The sequence below is a fragment of the Pseudonaja textilis genome, chromosome 14 (genome assembly GCF_049901715.1).
Source record: "Pseudonaja textilis isolate UNSWEBS1 chromosome 14, rPseTex1.2, whole genome shotgun sequence".
NCBI lineage: Eukaryota > Metazoa > Chordata > Lepidosauria > Squamata > Elapidae > Pseudonaja > Pseudonaja textilis.
In genome coordinates this window covers 1196492-1208495 of record NC_142003.1, presented here as the reverse complement: position 1 = coordinate 1208495, position 12004 = coordinate 1196492, and the positions used below count along the sequence as shown (strand labels likewise).

General features: G+C 45.6%; 2 protein-coding genes across 4 annotated transcripts; one reads left to right on the top strand and one right to left on the bottom strand.

The window, feature by feature from the left end:
• Positions 1-161: 161 nt before the first annotated feature.
• DRC3 (dynein regulatory complex subunit 3) lies at positions 162-7800 on the top strand. Its single transcript, XM_026704410.2, has 13 exons — positions 162-485; positions 1147-1353; positions 2408-2524; positions 3063-3229; positions 3783-3929; positions 4079-4198; positions 4670-4782; positions 5168-5339; positions 6122-6253; positions 6560-6630; positions 6783-6906; positions 7056-7187; positions 7402-7800. Exons 2-13 carry the CDS (start codon positions 1194-1196, stop codon positions 7507-7509), a joined length of 1563 nt encoding a protein of 520 aa, XP_026560195.1. The 5' UTR covers positions 162-485; positions 1147-1193; the 3' UTR covers positions 7510-7800.
• Positions 5146-11916, bottom strand: ATPAF2 (ATP synthase mitochondrial F1 complex assembly factor 2). Of its 3 annotated transcripts, none has more exons than XM_087912816.1 (9): positions 11692-11916; positions 11273-11317; positions 10592-10737; positions 10021-10118; positions 9543-9623; positions 9338-9450; positions 8952-9067; positions 8456-8499; positions 5146-5279 (listed from the first exon to the last, which is right to left on the bottom strand). In XM_087912816.1, exons 1-9 carry the CDS (start codon positions 11807-11809, stop codon positions 5258-5260), a joined length of 783 nt encoding a protein of 260 aa, XP_087768942.1. In that variant the 5' UTR covers positions 11810-11916; the 3' UTR covers positions 5146-5257. The 3 variants fall into 3 exon arrangements, with proteins under 3 accessions (XP_087768942.1, XP_087768941.1, XP_026560196.1); XM_087912815.1 differs by lacking the exon at positions 5146-5279 and adding an exon at positions 7749-8130; XM_026704411.2 differs by lacking the exon at positions 5146-5279 and having other exon boundaries at positions 8221-8499.
• Positions 11917-12004: the final 88 nt, after the last annotated feature.

Here is a 12004-nt window from a genome sequence, read left to right as displayed (position 1 = left end):
GAGGATCCCGCCTTCCCCGCTTCGCCATTGGAGAACGCTGCGGGAGAAATCCGTAGACTATTGGGTAGCATTCGTAAGCGATGCTCAAGCCGTGGGGCTCCGACAACCAATCCCGAGAGGGAACGGCTGTTTATGTGGCTTTTCCTTGGTGCGCCGGCTCTGACAGACGTCCCGCAAAGCGAATGCGAATCGAACTCACCTGCTAAGGGCTCCGACGCGAGAAGAAAGCCAGGAGGGATCCGATAGAGGTCACGTGACATTCCCTAGCAACGGACGCGGCTTCCACAGCAACGAGGCCTTCCTTCGACAGGGCCGAGGGTCTCTGAGGGTCCCGAGCTGCCGAGCGCGGACCCAAACTCGGGATAAAGAAGCTTCCGTCCACGCAGGGAGAAGCGATTACCCCAAGAAATCGGGCCCCGGGCCCAGGTAGGCCTTGAGCCACCTAAAGAAGACCGGCAACCAAGACAGGTGCAGAAGAGATACAGGTAGTCCTCGACTTGCGACCACCACCGAGCGCCAAATTTCCGTTGCTAAGCGAGGGAGTTGCAAAGCGAGCTTTGTCCCCATTTTACGACCTTCCTCGCCACAGTTGTCGAGGAAATCCCTGCAGCTGGTAAGTTAGTCACATGGTCGTTAAGCGAATCCAGCTGCTGGTCAGAAGGTCGCCAGAGGGGATCACGTGACCTCTGGGTTGCCACAACCGTCATAAATGTGAGTCAGTTGCCAAGCACCTAAACTCTGATCACATGACCATAGGGATGCTGCAACGGTCGTAACTGTGAAAAACAATCAAGTCACTTTTTTTCGTGCTGTTGTAACTTTGAGCAGTCACTAAACGGGGACTGCTGTAAGTCGAAGACTGCCTGTAATATGGGCACACTGGGGGGGTCCCTGATACTTGGCAAGACCTGGTGGCCACTGGTTGTCAGGAATTTCATCACTGGAAGCTTTCAAGAAGAGACTGGACTGTCATCTGTCAGAAATGGTGCAGGGTCTCCTGCTTGGGCGGGGGGTTGGACTAGATGACCTACAAGGTCCCTTCCAACTCTGTTAATCTGTTGTGTTCAGAAGTCAGATTTCAGACTTCTGTTCAGCGCCTCTATAGAGAGATCCCAGCAATGGGGGTCATTTTTCCTTGCATTTCAGGGCCAACCACGGAATCCGGTTAACCTCAGCCCGACTTTCTCCCGAACATGAGTCGCTTCTATGACAGCATCGAGCCCAATGTGATCAACGAGGACATGCTGCAGAAAGCAGTGGAGGAGCAGGGCCCTCAGGATGATGCAGGCCAGCTGGCTAAGAAGGAAGGCATCAACTTCAAAGAGGTCAAAGCCCTACAACTTGATTTCAGAAGTAAGGACAGGGGCACAAAAGAGAACGTTTCATTTCTCAAAAAAGGCTTCCTCGCTTTTCACTGCAAAGACTTGCTAGTCTGCAACTTGCCACAGGAACACCTAGTAGTTCAACTTGGTATTTAAGAAGGTTTGTGGAAAGGTTTGGAAGAAGCTGCTGCAGGAAAGCGTTCGACTGGTCGGGCATAATTTTGAGTTATTTTGCTAACTAAGCTACAGTTGGTATTGGAAGGCCTGGGCCCAGAGAAAGCCTATCCATGTGATTGCTAAGAGTTGACCCTGACTGGATGGTCCATAATTAGTCTGTTGATAATTCCCTCTTCTCTTTCTACTTCTTGCCTTTCTACCCCATCCTTCTGTAATCTGTTGGCCTCTAGGTGTTGGGATGCTCTCCAAGGTTGTTTTGCAGGTGTCAGATCATAAGATGATTTGTTTGGCAGATGTGTTCAGAGGTGGCATTCAGCCAGTTCTGACCAGTTCTGGAGAACCGGTAGCGGAAATATTGAGTAGTTCAGAGAACTGGCAAATCCCACCTCTGACTGGCCTCACCCCCCCATCTCTTCTCCGCCTCCCATTGAGTCCCAGCGGATTGGCTGGGTCTCCTTTGGTTGTCCTGCACAGGAGAACGGAGCTGGAAAGCAGGTTAGTGGGGTGGGGAGGGAATGGGGATTTTGCAGGATCCTTCCCCTGCCACACCTGCCAAACCACGTCCACCAAGCCACGCACACAGAACCGGTAGTAAAAAATTTTTAATCCCACCACTGGATGTGTTGGGATACTCTCCATGTTTCGTTGTTTTGCAGGTGTCAGATGATAAATTATTCCCTGGGCTAAAATCTGCCCAGTTCTTTGTGAATGTTGTGTAGTGCTGACCCACTGTAAATAATGTGTTTAAAATTGGGTCTTTAGAGAATTAGATACTACGGAAGTGTGAGAGTTTGACATTCGATGCTGTGATTTGTCTCAGTTAATATCTACCTTGGTATTGCTAGGATATGGACTACATTTGTAGCCAACTTAAAGTAAGTGGTTCTTTTCTTTCTTATTGGTCTCAGATATCCTGAAGATCGACAATCTTTGGGAGTTTGTGAACCTCACAAAATTGCAGCTCGACAACAATATTATTGAAAAGATAGAAGCACTGGACTCTCTGGTTAATCTGGTTTGGTTAGGTAAGGTAATGAGAGCCACATCAGATAAATCTCTGGAAGTGCCACCCTGCGTGTGTATATATATATTATATATGTTTCTACATGTCAATAAGAATTCCATCTAGCAATTGCGGGCCATCTGAAACTGTGTCAAACGCCACAGCAAACAGAAGCTTTGCTACCTCTTAGCTGTTTGCCCTGCCCTGCCCTGCCCTGCCGGGTGCATCTTGACCTGAATAGACAAAATGCTTTGTCTATGGCTAAGATTTTTTTGCTTTTCCTAGGCTGCACTTCCCGTAAGAGAGAAGTTTTATCTTTCTGATCAGATGGTTATCCGCATTGGGAAAACATCTGATGTGAGAAAGAGCTAATGACAGGGATTTCATTTGCCTATTTATTGGATTTATACCCTGCCCCATTCAATAAGAGCTTGTAAAACGTTTTAACAGCAATGCTCTACAAATGGCCGTCTGGGTTTGCAGGTCTTGTCTGGGGGCGGGGGGTGTTGGTGTTGGTGGCTTCCTTTTGGGACTCATACTTTCCAAATTTGTTCCCACAGATTTGTCCTTCAATAATATCGAATTAATCGAAGGCCTAGACACGTTGGTTAAGTTGCAGGACCTTAGTCTGTACAACAACAGAATCTCCAGGATTGAGAATCTGGATACGCTACTAGAACTCCAAGTCTTTTCCATAGGAAATAATAATATCAACGATCTGGAAAATGTAAATTTTTAATTACAAAGGATTTATAAATCTTTGCACCCGTTTTCTTGGGCATTTAGATATTTTTGAACTCAGAATGTATATTTTGGTTCATGTTGCTCCTCTTCTGGTTTCTCTTCTATTGTAAGATGATATAAGGGGACAATGACACACCCGTGGCTATACAATGAATCATCGGCTAAGGAAACAACTATTGATGACTTAATAATTAGGATTTATTTAATGCTAAATAAATATGAAGGGTGGAAAGCATTACGATCTTTACAACATGTCTGTGGGTTGAACCATTCAAATAATTTAACAATGCATTGTAATATATTGTGGATCTCAATATTTAAAAAAAAAATGTTGAACTTGTATTGGAAATATTAAAACTGAGAATAAAATTCCTTCAGGCCGAAGCACTATACTAAAATTTCTAAACAGAAGCTTCCTGAATGAGAAATCCTTCCAGCTCTTTTTTTTTTTTTTGTCATTTGTGACTATTGCAATATTTGTATTAAACACTTATAGGCTTCTTGATTACCTGAGCCTTTTTGTCCATCTACCACAGATGATTTATCTCAGGACATTCAAAAACCTGCGCACACTCAACCTCACTGGGAACCCGGTGTGTGACAATGAAGTGTACTCCATGTTCATTGCGGCTTACCTGCCCAATCTCGTGTACCTGGATTTCAGACTGGTGGAGGAAAACATGGTAAGGATCTCAAGAGCCGCTTCTCGTTATAAACCGGTAGCGAGACCCCCACCACCACTCTGCTCCCCCCCCTTGGGGAGATTTTGCTTGCGTGACCTCAGAACCCAGTTCTAATCTCAGCTGTCATTCCCTTCTCGCCTTCCTGCCAGCGCGAGATGGCCTTGTTGAAGTACCAATATGCCATCGAGGAGATGAGGCACGGGGAAACGCTGGCCCTGGCCAAGCAGGAGGAGTGGGAAGCCAGGGAAAAGGAGGTGGAATACCACAAGGTAAGTGGCACTCTCACTGGCTCTGGGTCACCGGACCCCGAGGGGCAGCTGCTGGGTGCCTTCCGCCCCCCCAAGTTTTAATGGCACCTTAAAAACCACCCGGTTAAAACGGAGTCAGAAACGGGCGTCCGTTTTGCTGTTCGAAAGGAAAATCTGTCCACGTGCCATTTGCTTAGCTCTGGAGTGAAATTCCCTGTGCTGAAATATAAAACCTGAAGCAACTGGAGGAATGCCACAGCTAGGTTCACACACTGAGCTGGATCCTGGTTAAGCCTCAAATCCTAATTTACAAACCCTCATCCTGCTGGGCTAAAATCAAATTCTCCCGCACCATACTTGAGTGCACAGGGTGAGTTTACCTCCAGGTGTAAGCCTTCCATGCCATTTGCATGTGGTCATTTGCCCCAGGGGGTTCTTAAAGCCGAGGTAACCTTGCAGCCTTCATCTGACTTTTGTGATTTCTCTTCCAAGTCTGCCTACGTGGAGTATCTGGATGGGTCTTATCTCTTCGACAGCATGTTTGCAGAAGACCCTGAAGCATCTAAGTTGATCTACCTTCCTGGCGTACCAGCGCTGTTAGAGACATATCCTTCCTGAGGGATGGATCTTGAAAAGACTATTTGAAGCAGTTCGCTGGTGTTGTGAGGGACTTGTGTCACATTTTAAACAAACAAAATAACTCTGATGAGCCATAAGGGGAGGGAATTCCAAAATTCTGTGTTCAAGTAGCATCATCTGGGGCAACTAAGCTGGTTCGCTTCCCCCCCACCCCATTCCATGCTCCAGACAGATCTCCCTCAGCTGGGACCTGAGGAAAGTGAATAACCGATTCAGATTCAGACTGGCCCCTTCGAGGCAGGAGCACCTGCTCCGGTTTCAGCCAGGATTTCCCCAGGCAGGCCTTAGACGTGCCACGAAGCAGCCTTAGTTTTACTTATTTATTTATTGCTTCCTTGACTCCAACCACACCTACAAGAGTAAATTTGTCGAGATTTGCCAAACGCTGTTCGAATACGGCCTGCAGCAGCACCAAAGGCGAGAGGACGAGATTGCCGTTTTCTACGAGTGCCTCAACGAAGCCCTGAAAGACAACCAAGATGAGGGCACCAGAATCATTCATGAGTTTGAGAAAAACCGTGGGGTGGGTAGCTTCCTTGCCACATGAATGTTGCGAAATCTGGCGCCTTGTCACCCCAGTGCCTTTCCGCGCCCGTCGATTTTGTTTTTGATGACAATTGTGACTATCATAAACCTTGCTTGCTTTGTGAACCAGAAGAGCGGGACGAACTATTTGAGCAAACCAAGGTTTATCCAGGAAGCCTCCTTTAAAACCAGGCCTGAAAGAAAGACACACAAATGGTACAGGTGACAACCGCTGCTGAGGCCAGAATTTCCATCGCTAAGCAAAGTGGCCATTAAATTGTGCCCGATTTTACTTTCATCGCAGTTGTTACGTGAATAGCTGCAGTTAAGTGAATCACACTGTCCTTAAGCGACTTTGCTTGTCGGAAGCTGGTTAGGGAGATCACAGATGGTGATCACACCATCCTGGGATGTTGCCACGCGCCGAATTGATCATATGATTGTGGGGAGATTGCAACAGTCGTAGGTGTGAGGACTAATCATGAGTCCCTTTTCCCGGTACTGTTGGGACTTTGGTCACTAAATGAATAGTTGTAAGTTGAGTATTTGCGTTGCCTGACAAGGGAGGATCTTGTGCTAGACTTTTTTTACTCACAGGTACTTACATTTAGGACCCTAGCCATATTGAGGAACCTGCATATTCCAGAGGTTCACTCAGCCATTTGAAACCTCCTGTGGAAATAGTTCCACTGTTCAAGCGTTTGTGCCAGCATTTTCTTCCCGTTAACCGAGGAATCGGGGCATGAGAAAAATATTTTCTGTCTTGTATTCCACCAGTAGATGATCGAAGATATTCAGAACCTCGCAGACTCCCAGATGGCCGAGTTAAAACTGGTGGAGTACAACGATGAAATCACCAAGCTGTATGAAACGTTGATGTCTCTGGAGATGCAGCTGGTTGACCAGTTGGAGGTAAGACAATGGGGGGAGGGGGTGTCCCTTGAAGACTCTTGTTAGGATCTACTAAGCATGGGCTGGTCAGTTTCTACCAGACCATTCAACGTTGCCGAGCATTTCTTATATTCTTAAACACAACGGCAAAAAAGCTGCATCCCTAGACACGGCCTTATGCCGTACCAGTCATCCCCCAATCTTTTCACATCCAGCCACGTCAGCAAACCAGAAGAAATGAAGTTTGTAATCCTATTGGAATGTGAAAAGTCTTGGAATTGGGTTTAGTTCAAAATCACTCCGTCTTGCTTCCCCACCCCCTTCCAGGAAGTTATAAAAGATTTTGAAAGGAACATTCTTGATCTCGTCTCAATTTTTATAGAGAACGAACAAGGACTATATCCTTTTGAGTGCCGCGGAGGTGTCCTCATTTATGTAGAGAAAAGCTGTGAGCAAGCTGGTTCATGTATGTCCTGCATTGAGTTGATAAAACAAAGCTTGCCTCGGTTCTCTGAAGCGAGCAAGGCTCTTCCTTAACCTTCTGCTGCACGATGGCGCAATGCCGGGATCTTGAAAATCACCATCACGAGAAGCTCTTAGAAACAGCCATCAACACGCTGGAGAAGATAGTGAAGAGCGAGTACGATGAAGAGATGCCGGATGAAGTCCGCATGGTAAGCTTCTCCTACCCCACCCCACCCGTAACTACCCCCGGGACCAGAAGAGGGGGAATGTTCTCCTTCTGGATCAGGCATCAGACACCACACATACACGCACCCATCAGGTGCTCCTCAGGACCTTTTCTCAACGGCTTTGCTTCCAGCTCTTTGTGGACAAAGACACCATCGTCAATGCGGTCAATGCCTCCCATGACATTCACCTGCTGAAGATTGACAACCGAGAAGATGAAATCATCACCAAAGCTAACAACCGGGTGTACAACCTGATTGAAAAGGTAAGCGTAAATCGTTAGGTCTTCCTCAAAAGAAGAGCCGTTCCTGAGAAAGGGAGAACTTCTGGTGCACTGAACGGCCCTTTCCATGGAGCTGGCTACGAAGGGAAATGTGAGCAGAAACGTTCTCCTAACTAACCTTAAGAAACCAAGAGACCTCCTGAGTGAGAGTTGAAGCTTCTTCAGGTTTCCCACCTTCGTTTTTCAATCCCTGAAGGTTCACAAGGATGAAATCCACCGGAACCGGAACCGTGTGCTAGAACTCCATCATTATATTGATCATATCCGTAGCGAGCTGGATAACTTGGACATCCTAGAGCAGTAGCGGCTTTCTGTACTGAAGCGTACAAGCTCCATTCCTGGATTTAGATTCTGCAACTAGCAATGACCCTGCCTGGTGGTCCCCCGCTGGTTGAATCTAATCCACGGAACACAAAGAACCTATCCCACTGCAGAGATTCCCCAATCCCCCAAAATGTTTAATGATCAGACATATTTTCTTTTAAAAAGAACAAAATGCATCAGTTTTTGTCTGTCTTCAAAACACACTTCCAAACAAAGTACTCAGTTGTATTCACCGTTTTTTTTATTTTCTAATAAAAGTTTATGGAGCTAATTTGGAATCGAGAGATGTTTCTTTAAAATAAAGGCGGCAGTGGATCCTACCATTTTGGTTTGCAATGTGATCCCTTTTAAATTTAATCGGAGGGAGCAGGATATTTATGGTCACCAAGGGGCCTATTGGGGGCGTGTTGGAGCCTGTGTCTCGTGTTGGGACTAGCTAGGGTGCCTTCAGTCTTAATAATAGAGTTGTTCAATTGCTGTGATACAGTCCCATCTCTAATCGCCTCTAGCTACAGGTCCTCCAGGACAGAACATGTGGCCTTCCACCCATTCCAGCACTCGGCTCCTGAAATCTGTCTACCTGCCGGGCAAAAGGCAGAACCTGGGAAACAAGGAAATCCTGTCAGAAGTGGCCAGCCCAGGTGAGACGGATAGGAAGCCGCTCCCAAAACTTCCAGGGAGAATCAGCCTCCAAGGGCATGGGAGAGAAGAGTCATGTCTCCTCCTCTGTGGCCCAGACATGCCCACAGCACCTCTCCATCATCCATCCCACCGGAATCCCTCTTCAGGCTCATCCAGACGGACACTCTCCCTTCTCCTGCATCCCAGGTCCTTAGTGCTGGAGCAGCTTGTGCTTGATGGTGGAATTTTCTAAGCAAAGGAGGACAAACAGGGTGGCAGCAGCTGTGCGGGCTCGCAAGTCATACCTTTCGTAGTCGTGGGCCCATTCCACATTCCCCCAGTGCTGGATCTAGAGCAAAAGAGAGAAATAACAAAATTGCAGGCCTTGCTTTCCACCGTAGGACTCGGGGCTAACCATACGTCAACTGTTCCTCTTCCTGGAAAAATCAACCAACCATCTTGAACCTTCCCAGGGGCAACTTCAAGGCACTTGGCAGATTTTTCCAGGAAGAGGAACTGTTTGCTTATATCCTAAGGGACATTCCTTTCACTAAAGCCCAGTTCAGTTTGGATGTTCCTGATCTCCATTTTGGTCCACTGATGGCTGTTCACAATATCCTCAGCCATGATGCAAAAAATAACCCCAGATTCACACATGAGACAAAACCATAAACCACAGCTTAGAAAACAACAGGTTTCCATTACAGACGAGCCAAAACCAAACGGACTGCAATACTGCTGAGCACGGTGTCTGAATCCACATATAGGAATGTATAAAACCTGTCGTGTTGTAAAGTTTACCTGATATTCTTCCTCCAGCCGAGATAGAAGGACAGCTTGTTCAACTGTTAAATGTTTGTCAACCAGGCTCATTGAAAGAATCAGAGACTTTAGCTGTGTTATCAGGTATTCTATGCCTGGTGAGGAAAATATTGTAAGACTTAATAACAAACTAGTTTTATGTGTTAATAAAAGGGGAACAATTGTCACTTTCTCTTATAAAGTACGTTTTCCTATGCTTGAAGATGAGGATATTTGGCTAAAAAAATTCAATTTAAAAAGGGAAAGGTCCCTGAATCTCCCGATCACCTTCCCAATCAGCACCACCAGCACACAGAAATACATGAAGAATGTTTAATCCAATGGAGTTTGAAATCCACCAGATCTCAGGATGTTATGTGACATACCTTGAAGGGCCCAGCTGTTGTATGAAGCCAAGTGGCTAATAAAGGTGTCCTTTGTGCTTTGTGGGAGGGTAGGACCCAGGATGCTTGTCGAAGTACCAATCACAACATTGTATCTGGAGATGGAATGGAGTTTTGATACATCAGGCAAGGATGAAACAAAGTCAGAATCCGAGATCTTCGGCACTGACACACTGCTTATACTTACCTTTTCTCAGCCCATTCAATTACTGGATCCCATTCATTCTTCTGCAGTTCTACTAAGGCTGGTGGCTCCTCTACCCGGTAGCTAAGAATCCAGGGGAAGTTTAAAAAACAACAATGCAGTCAGGCCTTAGAGTCACTTTTGCATCTTAATATCCCCAGCTTTTAATTTTCCCTTATTCCAAAGAAAAACATAATCCTGCCACATGGAAATGACTACATTGCCCAAAATGTAGAAATGTTTCCTGCCCCTTTATTACCTAGCTTGAATTTTTAATTTTTTTATTGGGTCACTTTTCCTCCAGACATCCACGATAGTTTACACGGAAACCTTCCTCTGTTGCCTCCCATAAACAACATCCCTGTGAGATGACTGGCCCAATTATCCATTGTTCTTCTTGGGTGATCTAAATCTTGCACCACAAGGAAGTCTTTAAATTTCCAACCCTAAATAAACCATAGAAGCCAAAATGAATGCCTACCAGATAGTATCTGTCTCCAAGAACTTCAGAGCTGCCTGGATGAGCTGATCTTTGCTTCGCTGTGATGGATTGTCCAAAGCTGTGTTGCATAAGTTGGTCTAAAGAACATAAAGTGATCCGGACTTCAGACTCTAAGCTATTTGAATCTACATAGCTGAACAGCAAAGCACCAAATTTCTTGTGCAAATGTTCCCTCTGTCACAGCCCATACAAATTTGCATCCTACACATGATTTTAATACAAATCCAGATTTTCATTAAATTTGGCCTATCGACTTTTCGTAATTTACATATTTGGCTTTACCAAACTATAAACAGCTTTCTGTTTACACAAGGATTGGGCTTAGGTTTTTTTTTGGGGGAGTGTCTAATATGCCAAATTCTTTGTTTTTACTGTTTTTTAACATAGTAAGTGTAGAAAGCAGTTATTATCTAACTCATTTACCATGCCAACTTTTGTAAATACGGCTCACATTCTCCTAATATAATTATAATTTCAGTAATCTTGGCTCTATTTATTCAGAGACCCAACTATGGTTCCCAAATTCCACTTGCTCATTCCTTTCACCCACCAGGTGCATAGTATAGAACTTGACCGTGTCCTGCTGGGAATCCCACTCAGTTGCCACAGCCAAAGCCAGAGGCTCACTGGGCACTGTGAAGAGCTTAGCTTGCGGGGTTCTCAGCTTCCGGCTGTCCAAGTTGATTTCAAAACCATCTGAAGAGAAAGAAGAGACCATGGCACTAAATATTGCTGATCTATACCTTGTTTTTATTTTGCTGTACTTCAGCTTCGAGAGGTGAATGTTTGAATATTCATTTGTCCTATTCCTGCCCCTTCTTACATTAATACATGTAACGCTGCCTTTAAAAACATAAGAAAACCTTCCTAGATTGGGTGAAAAGAGCATCCTGAGGGCCAACCATATTCCTGAGAAGTCCACATTAGATATAAAGCTCACAGTACTACATAGGCTTTGACGTTGATAGTGAGATATTGACAAAAGTTTTCATAATTATGAAAGTCTCTGGAGAACAGCCAAAGGTTTGGTGATTTTGTTTGCAACAGTGCAATATCCTGCACTGAACTTGGATTTCCAACTTGCCACAAAGATGCTAGAGATTTTAGAAGATATAGAGCAAGACAGAGATTCAGTTCCCATTTGTCCATAAAACTCCTTTTTTCCTCCAGTGCATCTTGCAATAGAATAAATGGTTCCAAATAAACAAATATAATGTAAAACTGTACTTACTTTCTCCTTGGGAGACGCTAACATTTTGGTAAAATCTTTTCCTTTCTGCAAGAAAATAATAGACAAATAGATGATCTACGTACCTAGTAGACACCGTCCAAATAAACTGAAGCATAATTAGGCACAATTCTAATAAATATACCTATGTCAAACTGCATAAGTTTATTTTTTTAAGACAAATATACCTATGTCAAACTGCATAAGTTTATTTTTTTAAGACAAAATGTCCATGATTTTCCACGGATGTGAAAGACTGTGCATTAAATGGTACCATTTGTACCATAAAAAGTTAGATGACCCAAATAAAGGACAAAAGTGAGACTTTTTTAAAAAAATGAGTAAATCTGAGTAAATCTAAAAACCGGAATAAAGGGGAAATAGGGTCACAGCGGCCACAGGGCGTATAACCTCCGCCTCACCTGCCTGGGCCGCATAAGGCCGCCTGAGGGCCGTGGGGGAAGCCTCCGGACGGGTCGAGGGGCGAAGCCGCGCGAGGGTCCCCTTGCCTAGCAACCGCCCGAGGCTCCCTCGCCACATGCCGGGGACCAGCCCTTCGGAGGCGCCTCGCCACCGCCCAGAGATCCTCCCGGGAAGAAGCCGACTCCTCTCAGGCGGCTCTCCTCCTGCCCTCGGGTAACCCTTCCGCCCCTCAGGGCGCCGCCATGTTGCCGGTGGCGGGGCGGGCGGCCAATCGGCGTCACAAACGCAGTTTGTCCCCTCCGCCGCGCCGTG

Coding starts and splice junctions, on each gene's coding strand:
- ATPAF2 (XM_026704411.2), bottom strand. CDS start 11,809: ATGTGGCGAGGGAGCCTCGGGCGGTTGCTAGGCAAGGGGACCCTCGCG. Junction 11,318..11,691: donor GCCTTATGCGGCCCAGGCAG/GTGAGGCGGAGG, acceptor ATTTTCTTGCAG/AAAGGAAAAGATTTTACCAA. Junction 9,624..10,020: donor TTGGAGACAGATACTATCTG/GTAGGCATTCAT, acceptor CTGGATTCTTAG/CTACCGGGTAGAGGAGCCAC.
- DRC3 (XM_026704410.2), top strand. CDS start 1,194: ATGAGTCGCTTCTATGACAGCATCGAGCCCAATGTGATCAACGAGGAC. Junction 3,230..3,782: donor ATATCAACGATCTGGAAAAT/GTAAATTTTTAA, acceptor CATCTACCACAG/ATGATTTATCTCAGGACATT. Junction 7,188..7,401: donor TGTACAACCTGATTGAAAAG/GTAAGCGTAAAT, acceptor CAATCCCTGAAG/GTTCACAAGGATGAAATCCA.